Genomic DNA, 20,618 nt, shown 5'->3' on the forward strand with positions numbered 1-20,618 from the left:
TCGAGCGGGAACCAAAGCTCCCCCGTATAGCCTCTAACAGACTTGGGGCAAGTCCTGTTCGCGAGCACCTATGAAGGCCGGCACGGCACAAGAGGGGGGGTGGGTGGTCGGCACCACGCCCGGCCGCCTGTCTCCCCAGTGGCAGTGTTTACACACCGCACCAGGTACTCATTCGATGCCGAGTCTACCTATGGGAGGAGGCCCAGGACATGGTTTAGACAATCGTCACTGGTGTCAAACCTGGCTCGCTGGGGTTCGTAGCACTGTGCTAACCGCTGCGCCACCGCTCACACACACACACTGGCCTCTTGTTCGTCATGAAGGCGGTTGGGGGCGGTGGGGGCACGGCACACACAGTTACCTCCATTAACAGAAATGACCTAAAGGCAAGCGGGGGGGGGGGGGGGGGTTGGCAACCAAAATAAACAACTCAACGTCTCAAAAAGGAGTTGCAATGCACGCGCTAGTACGTCCGTACATTACTTCACAAAGCAGTTCCTTTTTGTTAAAGCTCCACACGCGGCTCCGGAAAGCCACCGCGGGTGGGGGGGGGGAGTTGCCAACGCCCCTGAGAGCTCGGGTAAGAAGTCTCAAAAAGAGTGGTGGTCAGGACGCAGCAGCGGTCCCCGGTTTGGCCGCATGTTGCGGCAGAGAGCAGAGGGGGTGAATGAAGATCAAGGCCTGGGCCCGTAGCTCGAACACGGATTTAAAAAAAACTACTTCAGTGGAGCTAGAATCAGGGGTATAAGAATGGTTATAAGGCTGAAACTTTAGGCCCGTCTTGGTTTGTTCCTTGTGTTGGGGGAGTCAAGGCTACAAAGCCACAGGTCCTACTCTCCTTGTAAATGCCCTCTGTGGCACAATGAAGCGCTGTAGAAAACAAAAGGCCAAACTCAACGCCCGACTGCGCGCAGAGGAGGAATGCTGTAAACGTGAATTCAAGACGAGTCGCTACAGTCGCGGGTCCGGTCTCTTGCTTCAAGGGCCAGGGGCGTGCAAACCAGAGCCATCCGGTATGCGAATCAAACAGTTGTCGAAGTCACGCAACAGAAAAAAAAGAAAAACGGCCTCATTATTACGCGTTGAAGTCTCCGGTTGCAGAGACGTCCGTGCAACCAAAAGGCGAAGTTGCATGCAACACAGTTGCGCGCAAATCGATCGTCCGGCAGCGCAAGCCGACTTTAGGCGTGGGTTCACACTGGGTCGTTCGACTTCACAGGGTTGGTGGTGGTGGCGGTGGTGGCTCTTCCTCTGGCAATGGGGACCGTCAAGACACACACAGCCGCCTCGCTCGGTGGACAAGCAGCCTGGCTGCGTTTCCACCCCTCACCCTCGAAACGGCTGCCGGTTCACCCAACTTTTACCCGTGCCTTCTGAAGTTCAACCGAGCGAACGGATCGCATTTCGCGGCACATCAGGTGTACAACCAACGCGCTACATCGCTTGAGCGACGCTTCGGCGACTCGTGAAGTTGAACCGGGTGTTGCGAGTGAACCCACGAGAAGGTCGACAGGAGCGACCGTCAGAAGTGGCACGGGGCCCCCCTCACCTCAACACGCTCGCCCTCCCTCAACCCACACCCAAACGATACCTCTCATCCACATTGCACCTGCAGGTTATTCAGCAGCACAACGCCGAGCAAAACCTTAAAAAGCAAACTCCCCGGGTGTCGCTTCTGCCGTCAAAAGGGGATGGGGGGGGGAGCCGGGAAGAAGGGCAGGCGTGCGAGCCGCCCGCTTCGTAGGACGCAGGGCAGCGAGCGTTTGACCTGTTGCCATTCGCGAGCCGCGACGGTCGCCGCTGTTGTCCTCAATTCGCGTGTGGCCACCCAGCCGACCCCCCCACAAGCGGGAAAAACTTCTTCGCTCGTAGGCGAGCCCGAGACAAACAAACGAAAAACAAACGAAAATAAAAAACAACAGCGTCCGGCTTCTCGCTGTTGCCCAACACGGCTTCTCGCTGCTGCCCAGCACCTGCCGATTAGCGCGCTCGGCTACGCACGGCGCGAGAGAATGCTCAACGGGATCACGCGCGCAACATTCGGCGCGAGTCCGGTTTGCATTTTCCACGGCAGGTCGGTCTCGTCGACAGACTGCGGGAAGAATCGGCCAAGGCTTGGGGCGTGCGGATTTCGTGCAGCCATTCGCCACAATCAGGTCAAGCAAGTCAGCTAAATATTTGTCTACGCGAAGTCATTCAGCACACGGTTTGATCTTCCTCCGTACCGCTGCAGTCTCTAACAACGTTAACTAAATTATCTTCGCCTCCCGTCTTCATTGAACGTCGTTATAACTTGCGTCTCGTCAGGTCAAGCTTTGGTCTCTTGTTTTTTTTGTGTTTGCCGTCCACAATCGCCGACGAAAATAAACGCTCCCGACGAACGGTTTTCGCCGCCGATCCCGGTTGACGCACGTCACCGCCGGCGTCATCGCACCGTGCAACCGCAGAGCATCAACTCCCCGAGCTGGCGCTTATAACTCGTTCGCAAGCCCCCCCCCCCTCCACCACCCCACCATCATTGGGACACTCCAGAAAACACTTTTCATAATCCACGACCGCGGGGTAGTGCGCGGCAAACTTGGCAACGACTGCGATGATCGCGTCAGGCTCTCCCGACGCGATCATCGCTTTCGTCGTGTCGTCGTCATGCTCGGGGCTGCGGCTTTCGTTTTGGTCACGGCGTCGGGGACTCGCGTTTCGGCAGATGGACGGTGCCGAGTGGCGGCGCGGGCGGACGGGCGGGCGACACCGAACCCCTGGGAGGTTCCGATTCTCCACGACCCTCGGGCGGCCCCAGCGAAGGGCGACGGGAAACGCGTGGGGCCGGGGAGCGGTCTCACTGCGCCAACCAACAGGGTCCGACCCCCCGACCCCCCCCCTACCCCCAACGTACAAGGTGGCACGGAGCGACAGGCAGATGTCACGGGGTGATCATTGAACTAAAAGGCGAGGAAGTTGAGAAGGGTCGGGGGGACGGAGCACACCAGGACAATTAGCGACGAGGACTCCCCCCCCCCCCCCCCAATGCGTCCACTAAACGAGCGAACCCGACCAACGACACGAGCCACGACCCTCAACTCCGACCACATCACCGGACGAGAGCCTCCTCCCAAACCCAAACGAACCAGCCAATCAGATCCCAGCGATCTCACGAACCGCAAACCAAACTTGTCACGGCCTAACCAGCCACCATCCCCGCTCCTAGTCCTAACGAACCAAAACGGCGAGCAGTAGCACTGTGGCGAGCTCGCCTCACCCCCGCCGCCCATCTCGACGCTTACCGCTGCCGGCCACTTTGCGCGTTCCAGCTCGCTTCCTACTGGAGGTGTTCACACCGCTCGTGAAACGGCACGTCGGCTTGCGCGTTGTTGTTGTTTTTGGGTCGACAGGCAACGGCAGCAGAAATTAGAACGCAATTTCACTCGGCAACTCCCCCCTCCGTCCGGGAGGGGAGGTCCCCAACTTTATTGTGAGCTCGGCGCGCAGTCGCCGACAGTAACCAGGGTCGCTCTCCAACCGTGACGGTGACTCCGCCAGTTGGCACGAAACGCAACAACAACCACCACCATCACTACCACCACCACTACCACCATCACTGGCACTAACCAGTGTAAACGGGGGGGGGGGGGGGGGGGTGCAGAAATTTAATTTGGTCGACCCAAAATACAACATCCACCCTTCATTTTATCGAATTTCGACGCGTATCGTCGGCTACTTTAATGCACGAGCATCAAGTCCATGAGGAACGATAATCACGAGCTCATCCACGGTCCTCGCGCTGAATAACAGTCCCCCCCTCCCTCCCCTCACTCCCTCTCCCCTCACTCCTCTCTCCCCTCACTCCCCTCTCCCCTCACTCCCTCTCCCCTCACTCCCTCTCCCCTCACTCCCTCTCCCCTCACTCCCTCTCCCCTCACTCCCTCTCCCCTCCTCCCTCTCCCCTCACTCCCTCTCCCCTCACTCCCTCTCCCCTCACTCCCTCTCCCCTCACCTCCTCTCCCCTCACTCCCTCTCCCCTCACTCCCTCTCCCCTCACTCCCTCATCCCCTCACTCCCTCTCCCCTCACTCCCTCTCCCCTCACTCCCTCTCCCCTCACTCCCTCTCCCCTCACTCCCTCTCCCCTCACTCCCTCTCCCCTCACTCCCTCTCTCCCTCACTCCCTCTCCCCTCACTCCCCTCTCCCCTCACTCCCTCTCCCTCACTCCCTCTCCCCTCACTCCCTCTCCCCTCACTCCCTCTCCCCACTCCCTCTCCCCTCACTCCCTCTCCCCTCACTCCCTCTCCCCTCACTCCCCTCTCCCCTCACTCCCTCTCCCCTCACTCCCTCTCCCCTCACTCCCTCTCCCCTCACTCCCTCTCCCCTCACTCCCTCTCCTCACTCCCCTCCCTCCCCTCACTCCCTCTCCCCTCACTCCCTCTCTCCTCACTCCCTCTCCCCTCACTCCCTCTCCCCTCACTCCCTCTCCTCACTCCCTCTCCCCTCACTCCTCTCTCCTCCTCCCTCTCCCCTCACTCCCTCTCCCCTCACTCCCTCTCTCCTCACTCCCTCTCCCCTCACTCCCTCTCTCCTCACTCCCTCTCCCCTCACTCCCTCTCCCTCACTCTCCCTCTCCCCTCACTCCTCTCCCCTCTCCCTCTTCCCCTCACTCCCTCTCCCCTCACTTCCCTCTCCCCTCACTCCCTCTCCCTCCACTCCCTCCTCCCCTCACTCCCTCTCCCCTCACTCCCCCTCTCCCCTCACTCCCTCTCCCCCACTCCTCTCCCCTCCTCCTCTCTCCCTCACTCCTCTGCCTCATCACTCCCCCTCACTCCCTCTCCCATCAACTCCCTCTCCCCTCACTCCCTCTCACTCACTCCCATCTCCCCTCACTCTCCCTCTCCCCTCACTCCCTCTCCCCCTCACTCCCTTATCCATCACCCCTCTCCCCCTCACGCCCTCTCCCCCTCACTCACTCTCCCCTCACTTCCTTCCCCGCACTCCTCTCCCCTCACTCCCTCACCTCACTCCCCTCTCCCCCCTCACTCCCTCTCCCCACTAACCTCTCCCACTAACCTCTCCCCCTTCACCTCTCCTCACTCTCCGTCTCGTCCATCCCTTGCTCCGAGCTCACGTTCCTTTCATCCTCATCCCCAGAGTTCCAAGATCCTCGTCCCCCGGTGTCTGTCTCCCCATAATCTCCTTGTGTCTCCCAGCCACCCACCTCGTCTCTGCATCACCCTGTCCTAATACACCCCCCCCTCCACCCGTTCCGATCTCTCGGTCTTCCGCCAACGCCACCCCGTCTGCCCCCCCCGACCGCGACGCGAGTCGCCGTCGCCGTCCTCACGTCCCCGGGTTCCCCTCCGTCCCGAACGCCGAATAAACCGAACGCCTCCCCCCCCTCCCCACTGCCGTGTCCCTTGAATCCCGGCGGCGGGCCTCAGACCGCCGGCCGCATGCCGCGCAGCCTCTTGCGCAGGTTTTCGGCGAAGTCGAGCATGACGCCCGCCAGACTCTGCTGCACCAGGTAGCCGGGCAGCTTGCCCTGCGGAGAGCGCAGCACACACAGCGCGCACGCCGCAACGTCACGAGCCGTCGCAGCCGCTCGCGCGCCCGACTGACGGCGGGGGTTCGGTTACGCAGAGGTGTCGCGGTGGTTAGGAGATGTTAACTACCTCGCCTGGTCTACAGGAGGTCGTGGGTTTGATCCCGACCCTGACGCCTGCTGCTGTATATTTGGAGTTTGCGTGTCTCTCTCTCATCATCATCACGATGGATAGATGTTAACTACCTCGCCTGGTCTACAGGAGGTCGTGGGTTTGATCCTGACCCTGACGCCTGCTGTATATCTGCGTGTTCTTCCTGTGGTAGCGTGGATTTTTCTCTGGGTCCTTCCGGTTTTTACCTCCACATTTGGAATCAACGTGCGTTTTAGAGTATTTGGCTGCGATAAATGTCCACGTGATCATAAGCCACTTTTGGCTGGTAGCCAGGTAGCTTCTGAAAAAAAAAGAGCTATATAGCTCAATGGGCCTTACCTGGTAAAATCATCGTTTAGCTCGCAAACTCTTCTTCGTTTATAACCGCAAAACCCAAGAGCGCGGCCGTTGCAGGACCACGCCGCCAGACGGCCCAGCGGGAGGAGGGAGAACAACTCGCGAGCGCGAGAGAACTGCTCTTGGGCTGTCCGGCAACACAGACTGGAAGCTCGCGGAGCGGCTGATTCGTGTGCTGCTGCTGCTGCCGCCCCGTAGAGGGCGAGGAGGAGGAGGTGGTGGTGGTGGCGGTGGCTTACCTTGAGGTCGGTGTTGAGGATCCAGTGCAGGACGCTCTGCTCGTGGTTGTGCCGATTGCGATCGACGACAAAACCGCCGACCCCGTTCTCTCCACTGCGGGAGACAAAGACACAGATCCCCCCGTGTAGCCTTAGACTGTTGGGGCAAGTGCTGTTAGCGAGCACCTATGAAGGCCGGCATGGCACACGAAGCGGTGGGTGGCCAACAGCACACCCAGCCGCCTTTGTCTCTCCAGTGGCGATCTTGACACGCCACACCAGGTACTCATTTTGTTTAGTCGATCTAGGGGAGGTCCACGACCGGCTCAGATAACCGCGCACACACACGCACGTAAATGTATGTCGTGAAGAATATATGAAGCAGTGTGTATACATCGCAGGAGGCTCGTGAAGGACGCTACCTGGTCAGTATGAGGCAGTCGCCCTCTAACAAATGGGAGGGCAGAGGAGCGACGCTCACAACAACGAGCGGAGCAATGGGCAGCTAAAATGCAGCAAGTTGGCACAGTAGGGGGCACAGGTGGTGCTTCTGCCAGTCATCTCAGTCGGTCAACCCATGGGCACCTGTTGGATCTGTCCCGTGACCTCCTGCGAGCGAGCCTTCGACACTTCACCTGGCCTCAAAGTGCTCCTGGCCTGGCACAGGCGCCGTGGTGATGTCACCGCCATTTAGGTCACGAAATGCGGGTGTTGTTGTTGCCAGTGGGTTGTTGTGACCTGCGGTATGGTGAGTGAGTGGGAGAGCGAGTGGGTGAGTGAGTGGGTTAGCGAGCACATGGGTTATTGTAATCTGCAGTGTGGTGCGTGAACACGGTATGGATGAGACGAAACAGTCAATGTCGGGTAGACCGAGCGAGTGCTCAACTTGGGGGGAGGAATTATCGAAGTCCACGGGAACAGTGATCAGACGGCAGTAGCAATAGCAGTGAAACGCATGCGACTGACCGCCGGTGACTAAACGAGCAGGTGAGCGCGACAGGAGTGAATCTGCGAGTTCTGGATCATCAACCGCCCTATGGTTGGACGCCATCATCAAGTGCACCGAGGTAGGCAAGCAATGTGCTCAATCTCGCTTGCCTACCCTATCTCAGATACAACGACAGCGGTGAAACTTCGGCCGAAGACTGGTTGTGCGCGAACCCCGTGTGCGGGTTTGTGGCGCAGTGGTTATCGTGCCGCGCTACCAACCCTGCAACCCGAGTTGCGATACCCGCTCACGGCCAACACTAAACTGGCGACGATCATCTCAAACGGTCCCGGGCCTCCCCTAGGTCGACCTCGGCCTCCGGCCCGAAAGATTGCAGCCACGATCACGGCGAGTGCAGCGATCGTCACCGATGCCGTCGACCGCGGCGCGTAGCGTACCGTACGATGCCGTCGTGGACCGGCCGGGCGTCGTGAGTCGTCGACATCCCCGAGGATATGAAGCGATCCGGCCGCCTCTCCACTCTCCGCACGGTCACAAAATCCCTGCAGTGGCGGCGACGCACGGTTCAGCACAAACACAATCATACGCAACACTGCATCGGCTACGACAGCCTACACGTTTTAAGTTATCGGAGTTGGTCTTTAAGGGCAAGTGGGGGGAGGATGAAGAGGAGTACGAGGAGGAGGATGAGGAGGCCGACCTGGGAGAGATGAGGCCCCGCGCGGCGCTGGCAGCCACCTCGTAAGTGACGAAGGTGTGATCCTCAACCCGCTGCAGCACCTGCACACAAAGACAGAGACCCCCCCCCACGGAAAACCTTAACAGACTGCTGGGGGCAAGTGGCACTACACCCGGCCGCCTTTGTCTCCCCAGGGCTGATGTTTGTTACACGGCGGGACGGGTACCTGTCCGTTCAAGGGGGACCCGGACCTACGGGGGAGAGCCCTCCCCCTTCCTCCCAGGACTGGTTCAGATGGTAGTCGCCCCATGTTGGTCGTGAGCGAGAAACGAACTCGCGTTCCCGGAAATGCACAAACGCTAATGCTCCCCCCCCACTACACTACCGCTGCCCGCAACCTCCACACACGCAGAGGACTGCGTTACCCGCCGACCGGCTGACCGACAAGAATGTACGAATGGCTTCAGTGAACGGCTCGATTTCCTGTCTGGCCGAATAATTGACTGTAACGAGGGAATGGATGACCGAATGAACACGTGAACGACTGGTACGGCGGGACTTCACGACTACTGGATGAGCAAACGACCGAGCGAACACGCAGAACGACGACTGAGATCATCGAGCGGATGACCGAAATAGCGACTCGCTTGAGCAAAATACCGACCGGCGGAAATAACGGGAAAGACGCCCGAGTCCGTGGACTCGGGACGACCGTGCGGACGAAACGAACTGCTCGCCCCTGCCGTCCCCCCCCTATCCACCACCCCATGTGCGCACGCACGCACGTGTAGTGACATAAGAGGGGAGGGGCTGCTGGGGGCTCTGGGACCCTAGGCAACCCAGACGCTTAAGCCCCTTGGCGCTAGGCGCTGGGATCCCAGACAACCCAGCCAGTTAAGCCCCTTGGCACCACCAACGGGGGGGGGGGGCTGTATGTGCTCTGTGGGATATCTGGGGGCGCACACAACCCCACCCCTCGTTGGGGACGAGGCATAAAAGGGCAGCTCCCTGGCCGATCAGGGCCAGTTGTAGCTCAAGACCCAAGACCAGCCATCTCAGGACCCTGGGACGCTATGAGGGCCAGTGGTGGGACTGGAACTCCCGGCTCTACGTCCTTGTGAGGGTGAGTTCCAGAGCATAGCCAGAGTAGTGTATCTAGGCTGCGTGTCTAGGCTGTAACAGAGTATCAGGACTGTTGGAGTATTGGATTGTAATAAAGAAGTTACCTCTCCAAGTGTCTCCGGAACCCATTACACACGCACACGCGCACGCGCGCACCTGGCTCTCCGTGATGGCCTTGTTCCACTGCGGCATCGCCTCGATGTTCACGACCACTTCGTCAAACACCGCCTCAGGGGTGGCATCCAGCACGGCCTGCGAGCACCCGTCCCAAGTAACCGCGTCACGCGCACAATCCACCAACCCTCACACGAGGGGCATCGTCACCTCGCCCCGTGTCGACTGGCAACCGCAGTTTGGTGATAAACCGGCGCTGAAATACATGCTCACGTGATGGTAATGATGGTCGTAACGACGCCTTTTTTATTTAAACCGCGAAAGTCTCGCCGAGTCTCCGGGTAAATTTATTTCAGGAGGATCCTGCGCACTGGAATGTTTACCCAAATCCATTTGTGAAAACTGTGCACGTGGGATAGACATTGGAGCACCCGGAGTAAACGCACGTAAAGATGGATTCGAAATTCCACTGATTTTGCTGCCATCTTCATCGCCACGTCCCCAGCCTACGCTGCCTGGTATTACTAGACCGTCTTCCATTAATTCTAGTTCGAACCAGGGTCACAGCCCTGCTTAGCCTCCAAGATCTGAACAGCCCTGGTGGCGGCAGATTTTTTTTTTTGCTCCACATGCGACTTGCCGATCGACGAAAGGGCGCACGCCACACTTTCAGCTCTCTGCCGAGTTGGTGGTCTAGACAAGGCTGAGAGCTGTACATGCAATGGTGGTGATCACACATGGCGTGCACGCAAGGCACTCGTACAGCAGTCGTGCCGTCCTGCCTTCCTGCTCTGCGAGCAGTGCACCCTTTTTGCGCGACGACATTTCTAATTGTTACCAGCCCGCACGCGTTTCCTCACGTTGCGATGGGCTCTCTCAATTACCGACGCAAAAGTGTTGGATGGGAGTGAGGGTCCGTGACGGTGCGGTGCAGTGGGTGCAATCGACCTTGAGGACGTAGGTTCGCCCGTAGCCAGTGACGTCCGTGATGTAAATCACGTCTCCATACTCCTGCATCGGCAAACAAAACGACAAAGATCCCACGAAGAGCCTTCGACAGACTTCGGGAGCAAGTGCTGCGAGCGAGTCACACGTGTCGGCCGAGTGGCCAGCGCCAGGCCCACCGGCGTGGAAGGGCCCTTCACTGTAAAGCAGCTCCTCCAGAGCAGAGCAGTGGTTCTTAACATTTACCGCAGCCTTGGTTCTCAATCGTAACACAAAATTACGTTACTAAATACATCGGGTTTGACGAAACAAAGTTGTAACTTGCGTGCCCGTGCTTCGTTTGTGTTGCGATGATTTACCTAAAAAAAAAACCTGGCCATGTCCCGCAAGCCCAGAAAGGGCATCTCCCGCCCCCAGCGGGTGTGTGCATCCCAGATGAAGAACCACTGCTCTAAAGGCCATCTCTGGCCCCACTCTTCCACGCAGGCCACAAGTCTTGCCAGAGGTGGGAGTAACCCACAATTTACCTCACCGCACGCGATCGACTCCGCGCTGTACTCATCTACACTCCTGGGCGGGATAGAGCTGGTGAGGGTGGGGGCGGGGCATTTTTAAATCCTTTATATTAAGTTCGCTTGCTTGCTTGCGTGCTTGCTTACGACCGTGCAAATCTTTCGGTCGTTTTTTAACCCACTTCCCGTGATCCAATCGAGCTGACATTTCCCACACAGACTCGTTATGCGTGACAATTAATGTTCGTGAAATTTTTTTTCCAAAATTTTACACTTTTTAGGACAAAAAAATTATATCTAATTACCAATTGCTTAATGCTGCCATGCAATCATCTGACCCATAGGTGGCAGCCATCTCAAGCCAGAGGACGAGAGGACTCTAGCTGCCACGCATATAATGGATTTATAGTGAAAAACTTTGTTTTTACGGGTTATACTTGTTAAGAATCAGATGATTTATTTATACTGGAGGAATCCAATGAGCTATGAAGCTCTTTTCATACATGTCCATGGATCGTCTGTGACACATTAAGAAACATCTCTCACTGTTTCAACTGCCGTGCCGGGAGAGCGAGTCGAACCGGTGACCTCTGGCTTGCCAGCCTGGTGTGCTGACGATCACACCACAGGCAGCACCACATGGCAGAGGTCGCAACCGGGTACCCGATACCCGCACCCTACCCGATACCCGGCTACCCGTACCCAGCTGGGTACGGGTACCCGTTTGCGACCCTGGTGCGGCCGGGTACGGGTAGCCGGGTATCGGGTAGGGTACGGGTAGGCCGTAAGTCACTGGTGAGTAACCGTTTGTCACTCATTTCCCAACGTCTTGTCTCTTCTCACAATTCAAGTTCCTAGAATCAATCCACCTGCGCCTGCAACATGGCTTCATCCTAGAGGTCGCAACCGGGTACCCGATACCCGTACCCTACCCGATACCCAGCTACCCGTATCCGGCATCGGGTAGGGTACGGGTAGCCGTTTGCGACCCTGGTGCGGCCGGGTACGGGTAAGGAATCAAAACCCGTTTGCGACCTCTGCCACATGGATTGTGAAATATATTATTGACTAGCTTTAACTACCCGGCTTTGCCCGAGACTTGTATTCTCGTCTTGATTAATACACGGCCTACGCGGAGGGTGGGGGGGGGGTGACGTCAGCAGGCACACTGCGTGACGTCAGCAGGCACACTGCGTGACGTCAGCAGGCACACTGCGTGACGTCAGCAGGCACACTGCGTGACGTCAGCAGGCACACTGCGTGACGTCAGCAGGCACACTGCGTGACGTCAGCAGGCACACAGCGTGACGTCAGCAGGCACACAGCGTGACGTCAGCAGGCACACAGCGTGACGTCACAGGCACACAGCGTGACGTCACAGGCACACAGCGTGACGTCACAGGCACACTGCGTGACGTCACAGGCACACTGCGTGACGTCACAGGCACACTGTGTGACGTCACAGGCACACTGCGTGACGCTGCTGCATGTGGGTGACACAGATGTGACGTCACCGCTCACTTGCCGTGCAAAATGTATCCATTATTGCCCCCCCCCCCCTAATATAAAAGTCTATTTTTATACTTTCTGCATTGTGTACAGTCTGGAAACTACCCACATGCCAAATTTCAAGTGTGTTGCATGCTGGGAAGTACGCTAAACATTTCCAACAGACACACATATTCAAACATTTCCCCTTTATATTTATTAATACGTATACTGTATATTAAAAAAAGACCGGCGGCTCAGACATCAACGTTAACAACGATGTTTTTGTACAAATGCTAAAAAGTGCGCAAAGAAGTGTGAAGCGAGAAAGAGGAACACACGGGTGGCAAACTCAAGTAAAAAAAAAAGTTTGCTTGGGCAGGACAAGTCACCAGAAGGGAATGAGGCCAGAAGACAAGACCAACTACAGAGTGGGAGCCAGAGGAGGAGGAAACACGCCCGAGAGATCGGACGTCCCAAGGGTTTCCGTGTGAATCCGTCGCGGGAGGACGTACGCTCTTCTTGTCGAACGACCAGAGGTCCTGCCGGGACAGCGTCTGCTTCATCACCTCCATCGATATCTTGCCCTGCCGCACATAGTCCTTCTCCTGCAGCCGTCGCCACCGCATGGGAGATTGATTAGTACCAAGGTCGACATCGTCCAACCGGCGACGGCCTCGTCAACGATTCAACAACCCGCGCCCCTCTACCATCCCCCCCCCCCCCAGCGATCAAGATCGAGACATAATCGGGGACAGAGCTGTTTTCATTCCCCCCCCACCCCCACTTATCGTCATCAACGCACGTGACCTGCGACCGGTTCCCGCAGCTGCTGCACAGCAGAAACACCCAGCGATCTCCAAGATATGTTGGTGTCCTTCTCCCGCACCTCAAATTAGCACGGTTGGCTACGTACGGCGCGAAAGAAGTTCAACATGCATACAAACACATCTGCCGTGACCGTATCCCATCATTTGAGCTTAGAAACCCACAGAGACACCCGCAGACTAAGAGACTCGGGGAGAGCCATAGATCTGCCCGAACAGTATCTCACCATCTGCTCTTAGAAACCCACAGAGACACCTGCTGACTAAGAAACTCAGGGAGAGCCATAGATCTGCCCGAACAGTATCTCACCATCTGCTCTTAGAAACCCACAGAGACACCTGCAGACTAAGAAACTCAGGGAGAGCCATAGATCTGCCCTAACAGTATCTCACCATCTGCTCTTAGAAACCCACAGAGACACCTGCAGACTAAGAAACTCAGGGAGAGCCATAGATCTGCCCGAACAGTATCTCACCATCTGCTTTTAGAAACCCACAGAGACACCTGCAGACTAAGAAACTCAGGGAGAGCCATAGATCTGCCCGAACAGTATCTCACCATCTGCTCTTAGAAACCCACAGAGACACCTGCAGACTAAGAAACTCAGGGAGAGCCATAGATCTGCCCGAACAGTATCTCACCATCTGCTCTTAGAAACCCACAGAGACACCTGCAGACTAAGAAACTCAGGGAGAGCCATAGATCTGCCCTAACAGTATCTCACCATCTGCTCTTAGAAACCCACAGAGACACCTGCAGACTAAGAAACTCAGGGAGAGCCATAGATCTGCCCGAACAGTATCTCACCATCTGCTCTTAGAAACCCACAGAGACACCTGCAGACTAAGAAACTCAGGGAGAGCCATAGATCTGCCCTAACAGTATCTCACCATCTGCTCTTAGAAACCCACAGAGACACCTGCAGACTAAGAAACTCAGGGAGAGCCATAGATCTGCCCTAACAGTATCTCACCATCTGCTCTTAGAAACCCACAGAGACACCTGCAGACTAAGAAACTCAGGGAGAGCCATAGATCTGCCCTAACAGTATCTCACCATCTGCTCTTAGAAACCCACAGAGACACCTGCAGACTAAGAAACTCAGGGAGAGCCATAGATCTGCCCGAACAGTATCTCACCATCTGCTCTTAGAAACCCACAGAGACACCTGCAGACTAAGAAACTCAGGGAGAGCCATAGATCTGCCCTAACAGTATCTCACCATCTGCTCTTAGAAACCCACAGAGACACTTGCAGACTAAGAAACTCGGGGAGAGCCATAGATCTGCCACCACCTCATCCGATAGCTTCCCCCTTTGGTTGCCAGACTCGTGGAGACCACTCCATTGCCCGGCTGGGGTACGCGTCGGTTTCGTCCGGCTACTCCGGTTTCCTCCTCCTAATTAATTAATGGAAATGGCCAAATATCCCAATCAAGGACCAAAAGAGATTGGGCAAATGTTGGTGCTGGTTGCAACTGCCTTTTCTCAAGCATAATTCATCATCACGCGTACTCTCGTCATCTTCACAGCAGCAGCAGCGGCGGCGGCTTTTGGCTGGCCATCGAACAAAGACGGTGGTTCTGCGGCCGTCTGGAATGCTCTTTCTACCAATATTAGGAATCCACTGGGAGCTATGCACTTCTAAATTATCTAGATTGAAAGCGAATTCCTTTATTACTGCCGTTTGTGTTCTAGTTTGTTGTTCTTTCCCCGCACCTCCGATTAGCACGGTTGGCTACGTACAGTGCGAAAGAAGTTCAACGTGCATGCAAACATTATCCGTGGCTTACCACGGCTCCGACTCATTCTCCATATCTTGACGGCAAATGAAAACTGCGTGCGCTACGAACTCGGAATCATCATAAATTACGTTCGAGGTGATTTTATCACAGACATCGCATGTAAATGCGCACAGTGGGTAAACATCATCTAGGCTAGTAAGAGCGTGCAAACGGGAGGCGCGGACGGGGGATCTCACCCGCCAGGTGAGGTTCTTCTTCGTTTCGTCTTCGTCAGAGTCGTCGTCCGAACCTGCGTCACGACGAAAAACAGAAATTGCACACAGAACACGTTTGGCAAGCTGCGAGTTTCAATTTGACTGCGTTTGACCGGCTGGAGAACTCAATCTAGGCCGGGATACACACTCATTCGCAAGAGTGATCCCGGGCTCGTCAAAATGACAAAGGCGAGAACGTAAAACAAAATAAAGCAATGACGCGAACAGAAAATCGGAGAAAACTTAAAAAACAACCAAATATGTAAGCGTGTATATTGAACTTCTTTCACACCGTACGTTAGCCAACCGTGCTAAATCGGAGGTGCGGGGGGGGGGGCAGGGCATGGACAACAAAATTAACAAAAATAAATTCTAAATTAACGAGTTCTCAATATAGAAAACATCGCAGACAGCCACAATAAACGTGGTGCATTGTGGGAGCCGGCACAACCGGCTACGTGGTGGGTTACGAGAATGAGAGTTGGGAGTACCTTGCATGCCAGGTCCTGCGGGTAGTGGTGGTGGTTTGGGGGGGGGGTCATTTGGAGTATTCGGGGGGGGGGGGCAGCTCACCAGCCAAGGAGGAAGGAGGAGAGTAGAAGTGAGGATCTGAGAGAGGGCGGGGGTAGATCAGGGGTGCTTGGCCTGAACCACTCAGTTGGGATTGTAGTTGCCCTGCAAACAGCACACACAGTACACACGTGGTGCACACACACAGTACACATGCAATACACAAGGTCCTGCGCATGCACAGCACACACAGTACACATGCAATACACAAGGTCCCGCACGCACAGCACACACCATACACATGATGCACGCACACGGTACACATGCAAAAACACATGGTCTGCACGCACAGCACTAATGCAATACACATGGTTCACACACACGGTACACATGCAATACACAAGGTCCTGCGCACACACACACACGCAGTTACACATGGTGCATGCACACAGTACACAGGTCGCCATCTCCTGGCTTGCCAGGGTACTGTGGTACAGCAAAGTGGATTAACTTGAATCTGTACGGAGATCGAGCGTCTACCCCCCCACGCCCCCCTTGCACACTGCGAGGTTTTATCCGGTTTTCCTCCCACACGTCCAAACACTCGTTAAGGGAGTTAGCCAAACATCCCAAAAACATAGGATCACGGAGCTTGGGCAATTTATTTGTAGCACCGCTTTCTGGCTATCTTGCCGCTCATTACTTCCCCGCCGCACGAAAAGAACAGCGCCCGTCGCAGATTCTACGGCGCTTTTAAATTCGCTTCGCGCAAAAGTCGCCGTACATAAACAATTAAACATTATTAAAAATCCAAACTTTGTGCGCTACGCGGCGTAACGATATCTCACGGGCGCAAGCGTCCGGGGGATTAGGTTCTCGGAGGGAGGAGGCGGCGGCGGCTGTCACTTTGTGGACACGTTGCCGTCCCGTCTTGACGCGCAAACTCCGGCGACAAACTGCGGACCCTCTAAACAATGGCGCCACCAACCCCGCCCCCCGCGGTCACCCATCGCGAAACGTGGAGCAAAGGAAATCAGTCGAGACGCCGGTGTATGGCAGCGAGAGCAGTCTATCCATAATCGAGGTTTTTTTTTGGGTTAGATCGCGTAAATATACAAATGTGTCGTTAAACCCGCCACCACCCGACACAGCCAACGAGTAAGGGTTGTCACGTAAACAGAACGTGGCCAATTCGTCACTGGTACAGCACCACCGGTGTGTTGGAGAGCAAAGCCGCAATATATACACAAATCCGAGTACGACGTTTCGCCAGTAATTACTACTAGCTTCATCAGGAGAGAGCCAGATTTGTGGAGAAATCCTCCTATGTAGAGAAATCCTCCTGTTTATATACGTGGAGAAATCCTCCCGTTTATATATTTACACGATCTAACAAAAAAAACCTGTATTACGGATATTGATCGCTAAAGTCAACGTGTTAAAGAGCAGTTCATGCGAACGCTGCCGCAGCAAGACAGACATGGCACGGTCAGCCACAGTCCGCGAGCGATGAACGAACGAAAACGTCCCGGTGGGGATCGCCGGCGCGACTCACTGTTCTCCTCCTTGATCTCCTGCGGCAGAACCTTGAAGTCCACGAACCAGGTCTCGACCCACACGAGGATGAACGACACAATGGGAATCACGTAGCCCAGGGCGCCCTGCTTCAGCAGCTGCACACTCGATCCGGCGTCGCAACTCGTGTTACCGTCGCCGTCGCCGCCGCCGCGTACGTTTTTCGCATTTGCACCACGCGGTTCTCCCCGATCGCGGTTTTTCGGGCTGTTGGCGGCAGCCCGACGTTTCGATCCGCGCGAGGAATTACATACACACTGGTTTCATGCTTTAAGTTTTACCCACCCAGCAACATAGCAAGGGGCTGTTTCTTCCTGACCTCCTTTTCTGCTTCTACCATCTACATAACAAAGGCTCAGTCCCATTAGCAGCAGCCGCACCTTAACAACTCTGGCACCTCCCAGCTCAACCAGTCTACACAACAAAGGCAGCAGCCTCAGCCGCACCAACCTTACCATAATAATAAAAAAACTCCGATCCAGGGGCCTACCCTGGCTCCTCCCCCCTCAACGAGTATATATACAAAGTCGGGTCTCTTAGAATTTCTCTTAACTTGATACAGCAAGCGTGCTGTGACGGTTCCACCTGAAGATGGAAACTTGTGTTGCCTCCGAAACGTCGCGATTTTTTATTTTACTTTAATTAATTTAAATTTTATTTTTTATCTACGTGACTTTACCGAAAAAACCTAAGAGTATGAATCCTTGCAGTCACGAAAACTTAAATTCTAGAATCAAATGACATTCGTCAATAATGATGTGGGCCTTAAAAAGGGAAAAAAATATCAGATGCGACGTTTTGGGTAATGGCTCAACACGTGTGCTATGAAGAACGCAAAACTCAACATCTCATCAGTGCCCGACCTTATTACAGACCAATTCAGACATTAATAATGGTCACCCCAACGCCTTAGAAATCTCAACGTTCATCCTACAAAGCGAGAAACACAAATAGACAACAACATTGTTTTGCCCGTATCGAAACGGCTGTACGCTGTATGGGATGTGAAAATTGTATTTCCCATGTACAAGAACACGGCTAAAACCGTATGGGTTGACAGGTATGAGAAGAATTCGGCCAAGAAAGGTCCGAGAGCTCTGGGGGCGCGTCAAGCGAATCGTCGGTACACACCGTGCCCAGCAACACGGAGAGAGCCACGTCCCACAGCCATATAACGTCAAAGTAGATTCTGTTTAACCGGGCGAAACTTCAAGGAGGCTTTGGCACGGGTCGGCAACCAAAATAACAACGGGAGACTTTCTTCCCCCCGAATTCGGCCGCAATACGGTGGTCCTCAATAAACACGGTCACGAAGCAGTCCTGAAAAGAGCCGCAGGTTGCAGACCCCTGGGCTAGCGAATAGCGTCGTTTGCAAGAGTGAACTGGGGAATTACATACAGCATGTACATTGATAATGGGTTTTTTACCTTTTTACCTGGCAACAAAACTGCCACCTTTTTTTTTACAAGGAGTCATGTTTGCATTGACCACAATACCTGCGGTCAGAATGCAAACAAAAAAAACACGACTCCGATTATGTATGTACTGTCCTTGAAATTGATTGGTCCACACCCGAGACAGCTTTTCTTAGAGCCTAGTCTCACATGGTGTTGGACCAGATGACGCCAAAAGGCGCACAACTCAAAGACAATGCACCATCAGAGTATGAGAGCTCGGGGTAAGCATTTACACCATTGGAACCTCCTTTGCCAGTAGCAAAATATGACAATTGGTTTTTTACCCTTTTATCTGGCAACAAAACTGACACTTTTTTTTCAATTTCAAGGACAGTGCACACATTATCAGAGCCGTGTTTATTTTTGTTTGCATTCCGACCACAGGTATTGTGGTCAATGCAAACACGACTTCTTGTAAAAAAAGGTGTCAGTTTTGTTGCCAGATAAAAGGGTAAAAAAACAATTATCATATTTTGCTACTGGCAAGGAGGTTCCAATGAAGCATGTACATTATGATGAAGAACTCCAACGATGGCGGCGACGATGAGGACAGCGTGGAGAGGCAGATGAAAAACGGGTCACACCTTTGCCAAATGCACAGCTTCCCAAAATCCAGTCCCAGCTATTCCCCCCCCCCACCTCGCCCGTGTAGGTGCAGTGGAGCTCACCTGTGAGATGATGACCTTGACGATCAGAAACGCCGACGACACGAACGTCGTTAACTGAAATGAAAGAAAACAAAACACGAGCGCGGGCGTCGATTTACGAGCGATTACAACGAGACTCGAGCTGCGCTTTGCCAGCGTTTGCCCGCTTGCAGAGGTCGCAAACGGGTTTTGATTCCTTACCCGTACCCAGCCGCACCAGGGTCGCAAATGGGTACCCGTACCCGGCCGTACCCGTACCCTACACCCGTACCCAGCCGGGTACGGGTGTAGGGTACCTGATTGCGACCTCTGGGATGAAGCCATGTTGCAGGCGTGGGTGGGTTGATTCTAGGAACTTGAATTGTGAGAAGAGACAAGACGTTGGGAAATGAGTGACAAACGGCGACTCACCAGTGACTCATGGCCTACCCATACCCGGCCGCACCAGGGTTGCAAACGAAGACCCGTACCCGGCCGGGTACCCGGGTATCGGGTAGGGTACGGGTATCGGGTAGGGTACGGGTATCGGGTAGGGTACGGGTATCGGGTACCCGGTTGCGACCTCTGCCCGCTTGTAACCGTGGGCCATCGGCAGCGCAGTGGAGTTGATGGGATGGATGCGTGGGCCACACGAGAGACCGCATCTCAGCTTGTAACGCACCGCTCTAGTGCGGTGGGACTGGAGTCGACAGCGCAACTGGATCCGGAGTGACGCGGATCAAAAGGACGGAGCAACTCACCGCCACCATCCACCAGTGCTTGAGGCGGAAGAGCGCGTAGGCCAGAAGCAGCATGGTGCATCGAACAGCCCCCAGGCACTGCTCACGGCACGGCACAAAGGCAATGTGGTGATGGCAACGCGAGGCACAACGGCAAGGCAGCGCGATGGAAATGCACGACACAACGAGTAAATTTATTCTTACATCCCCCAGGACAGACATTTGAAAATATCATAATTTTAACTTGTAATGTGCACAACAGCATTGTCTCACTCTCGTGCAGATAACTCCAGAGGCCTGAGGAACCACAGACAAGCTGGAAGGCAGCCACGCGATGAGCCGGTGCCAACAATTACCCAAGCTTTGCAGTCCTATATATATATATTCAGGCGTTATCACCCACTTAACGAGTACCCGAAGAAAACACACAAACCCGCGAGTGGGGAAACACTCCCCCGTACGGACGGAACAGGTGCGCGTCCACATTTTGCTGTGCCGCCTTATCCTGGCGAGCCAGAGTACGGATCTGCGATACCCAATGAAAGGGAGCAATTCACAAACCCTCGCTGCCTCCACACAATGCTGGATTACAGGACAAGTGCACAGCCACCACTGCCCAGATAGAGTAATAAAAACACAAAACTACTGAACACTCACAAAGATGTCAAAGAGGGAAGTCTGGTAGCTGTAGTTCACAACTTCGTTTATTAACTTGTCCTTGAGCTCCCCGTCAACCTGCGGGGGAGGTGAGAGAAACAAAAATAACGTACAGTGAAACCTTGGATTGCGAGCATAATTAGTTCCGGAAATGTGTTTGTAA

At 54.9% G+C, this 20,618-nt stretch overlaps 1 protein-coding gene across 5 annotated transcripts in view; it reads right to left on the reverse strand.

The window, feature by feature from the left end:
* Nucleotides 1-5,113: 5,113 nt before the first annotated feature.
* The window catches only part of LOC133358201 (stAR-related lipid transfer protein 3-like), a 34,319-nt gene continuing 18,814 nt past the window's right edge, over nt 5,114-20,618 (reverse strand). For all 5 annotated transcript variants that reach the window (XM_061576438.1, XM_061576435.1, XM_061576436.1 and 2 more), the window contains 13 exons: nt 20,456-20,533; nt 19,820-19,897; nt 19,101-19,154; nt 16,956-17,073; nt 15,464-15,565; nt 14,873-14,925; nt 12,580-12,672; nt 10,068-10,130; nt 9,162-9,257; nt 7,905-7,984; nt 7,642-7,746; nt 6,277-6,370; nt 5,114-5,526 (listed from right to left, as the gene is read on the reverse strand). In XM_061576438.1, coding sequence (XP_061432422.1) covers nt 5,422-5,526; nt 6,277-6,370; nt 7,642-7,746; nt 7,905-7,984; nt 9,162-9,257; nt 10,068-10,130; nt 12,580-12,672; nt 14,873-14,925; nt 15,464-15,565; nt 16,956-17,073; nt 19,101-19,154; nt 19,820-19,897; nt 20,456-20,533 — 1,119 coding nt within the window. In that variant the 3' untranslated portion in view covers nt 5,114-5,421. The remainder of the gene's footprint in view (nt 5,527-6,276; nt 6,371-7,641; nt 7,747-7,904; nt 7,985-9,161; nt 9,258-10,067; nt 10,131-12,579; nt 12,673-14,872; nt 14,926-15,463; nt 15,566-16,955; nt 17,074-19,100; nt 19,155-19,819; nt 19,898-20,455; nt 20,534-20,618) is intronic.

This window comes from Lethenteron reissneri, chromosome 61 (genome assembly GCF_015708825.2).
Source record: "Lethenteron reissneri isolate LAM-NWPU_2019-01 chromosome 61, ASM1570882v1, whole genome shotgun sequence".
Taxonomy (NCBI): domain Eukaryota; kingdom Metazoa; phylum Chordata; class Hyperoartia; order Petromyzontiformes; family Petromyzontidae; genus Lethenteron; species Lethenteron reissneri.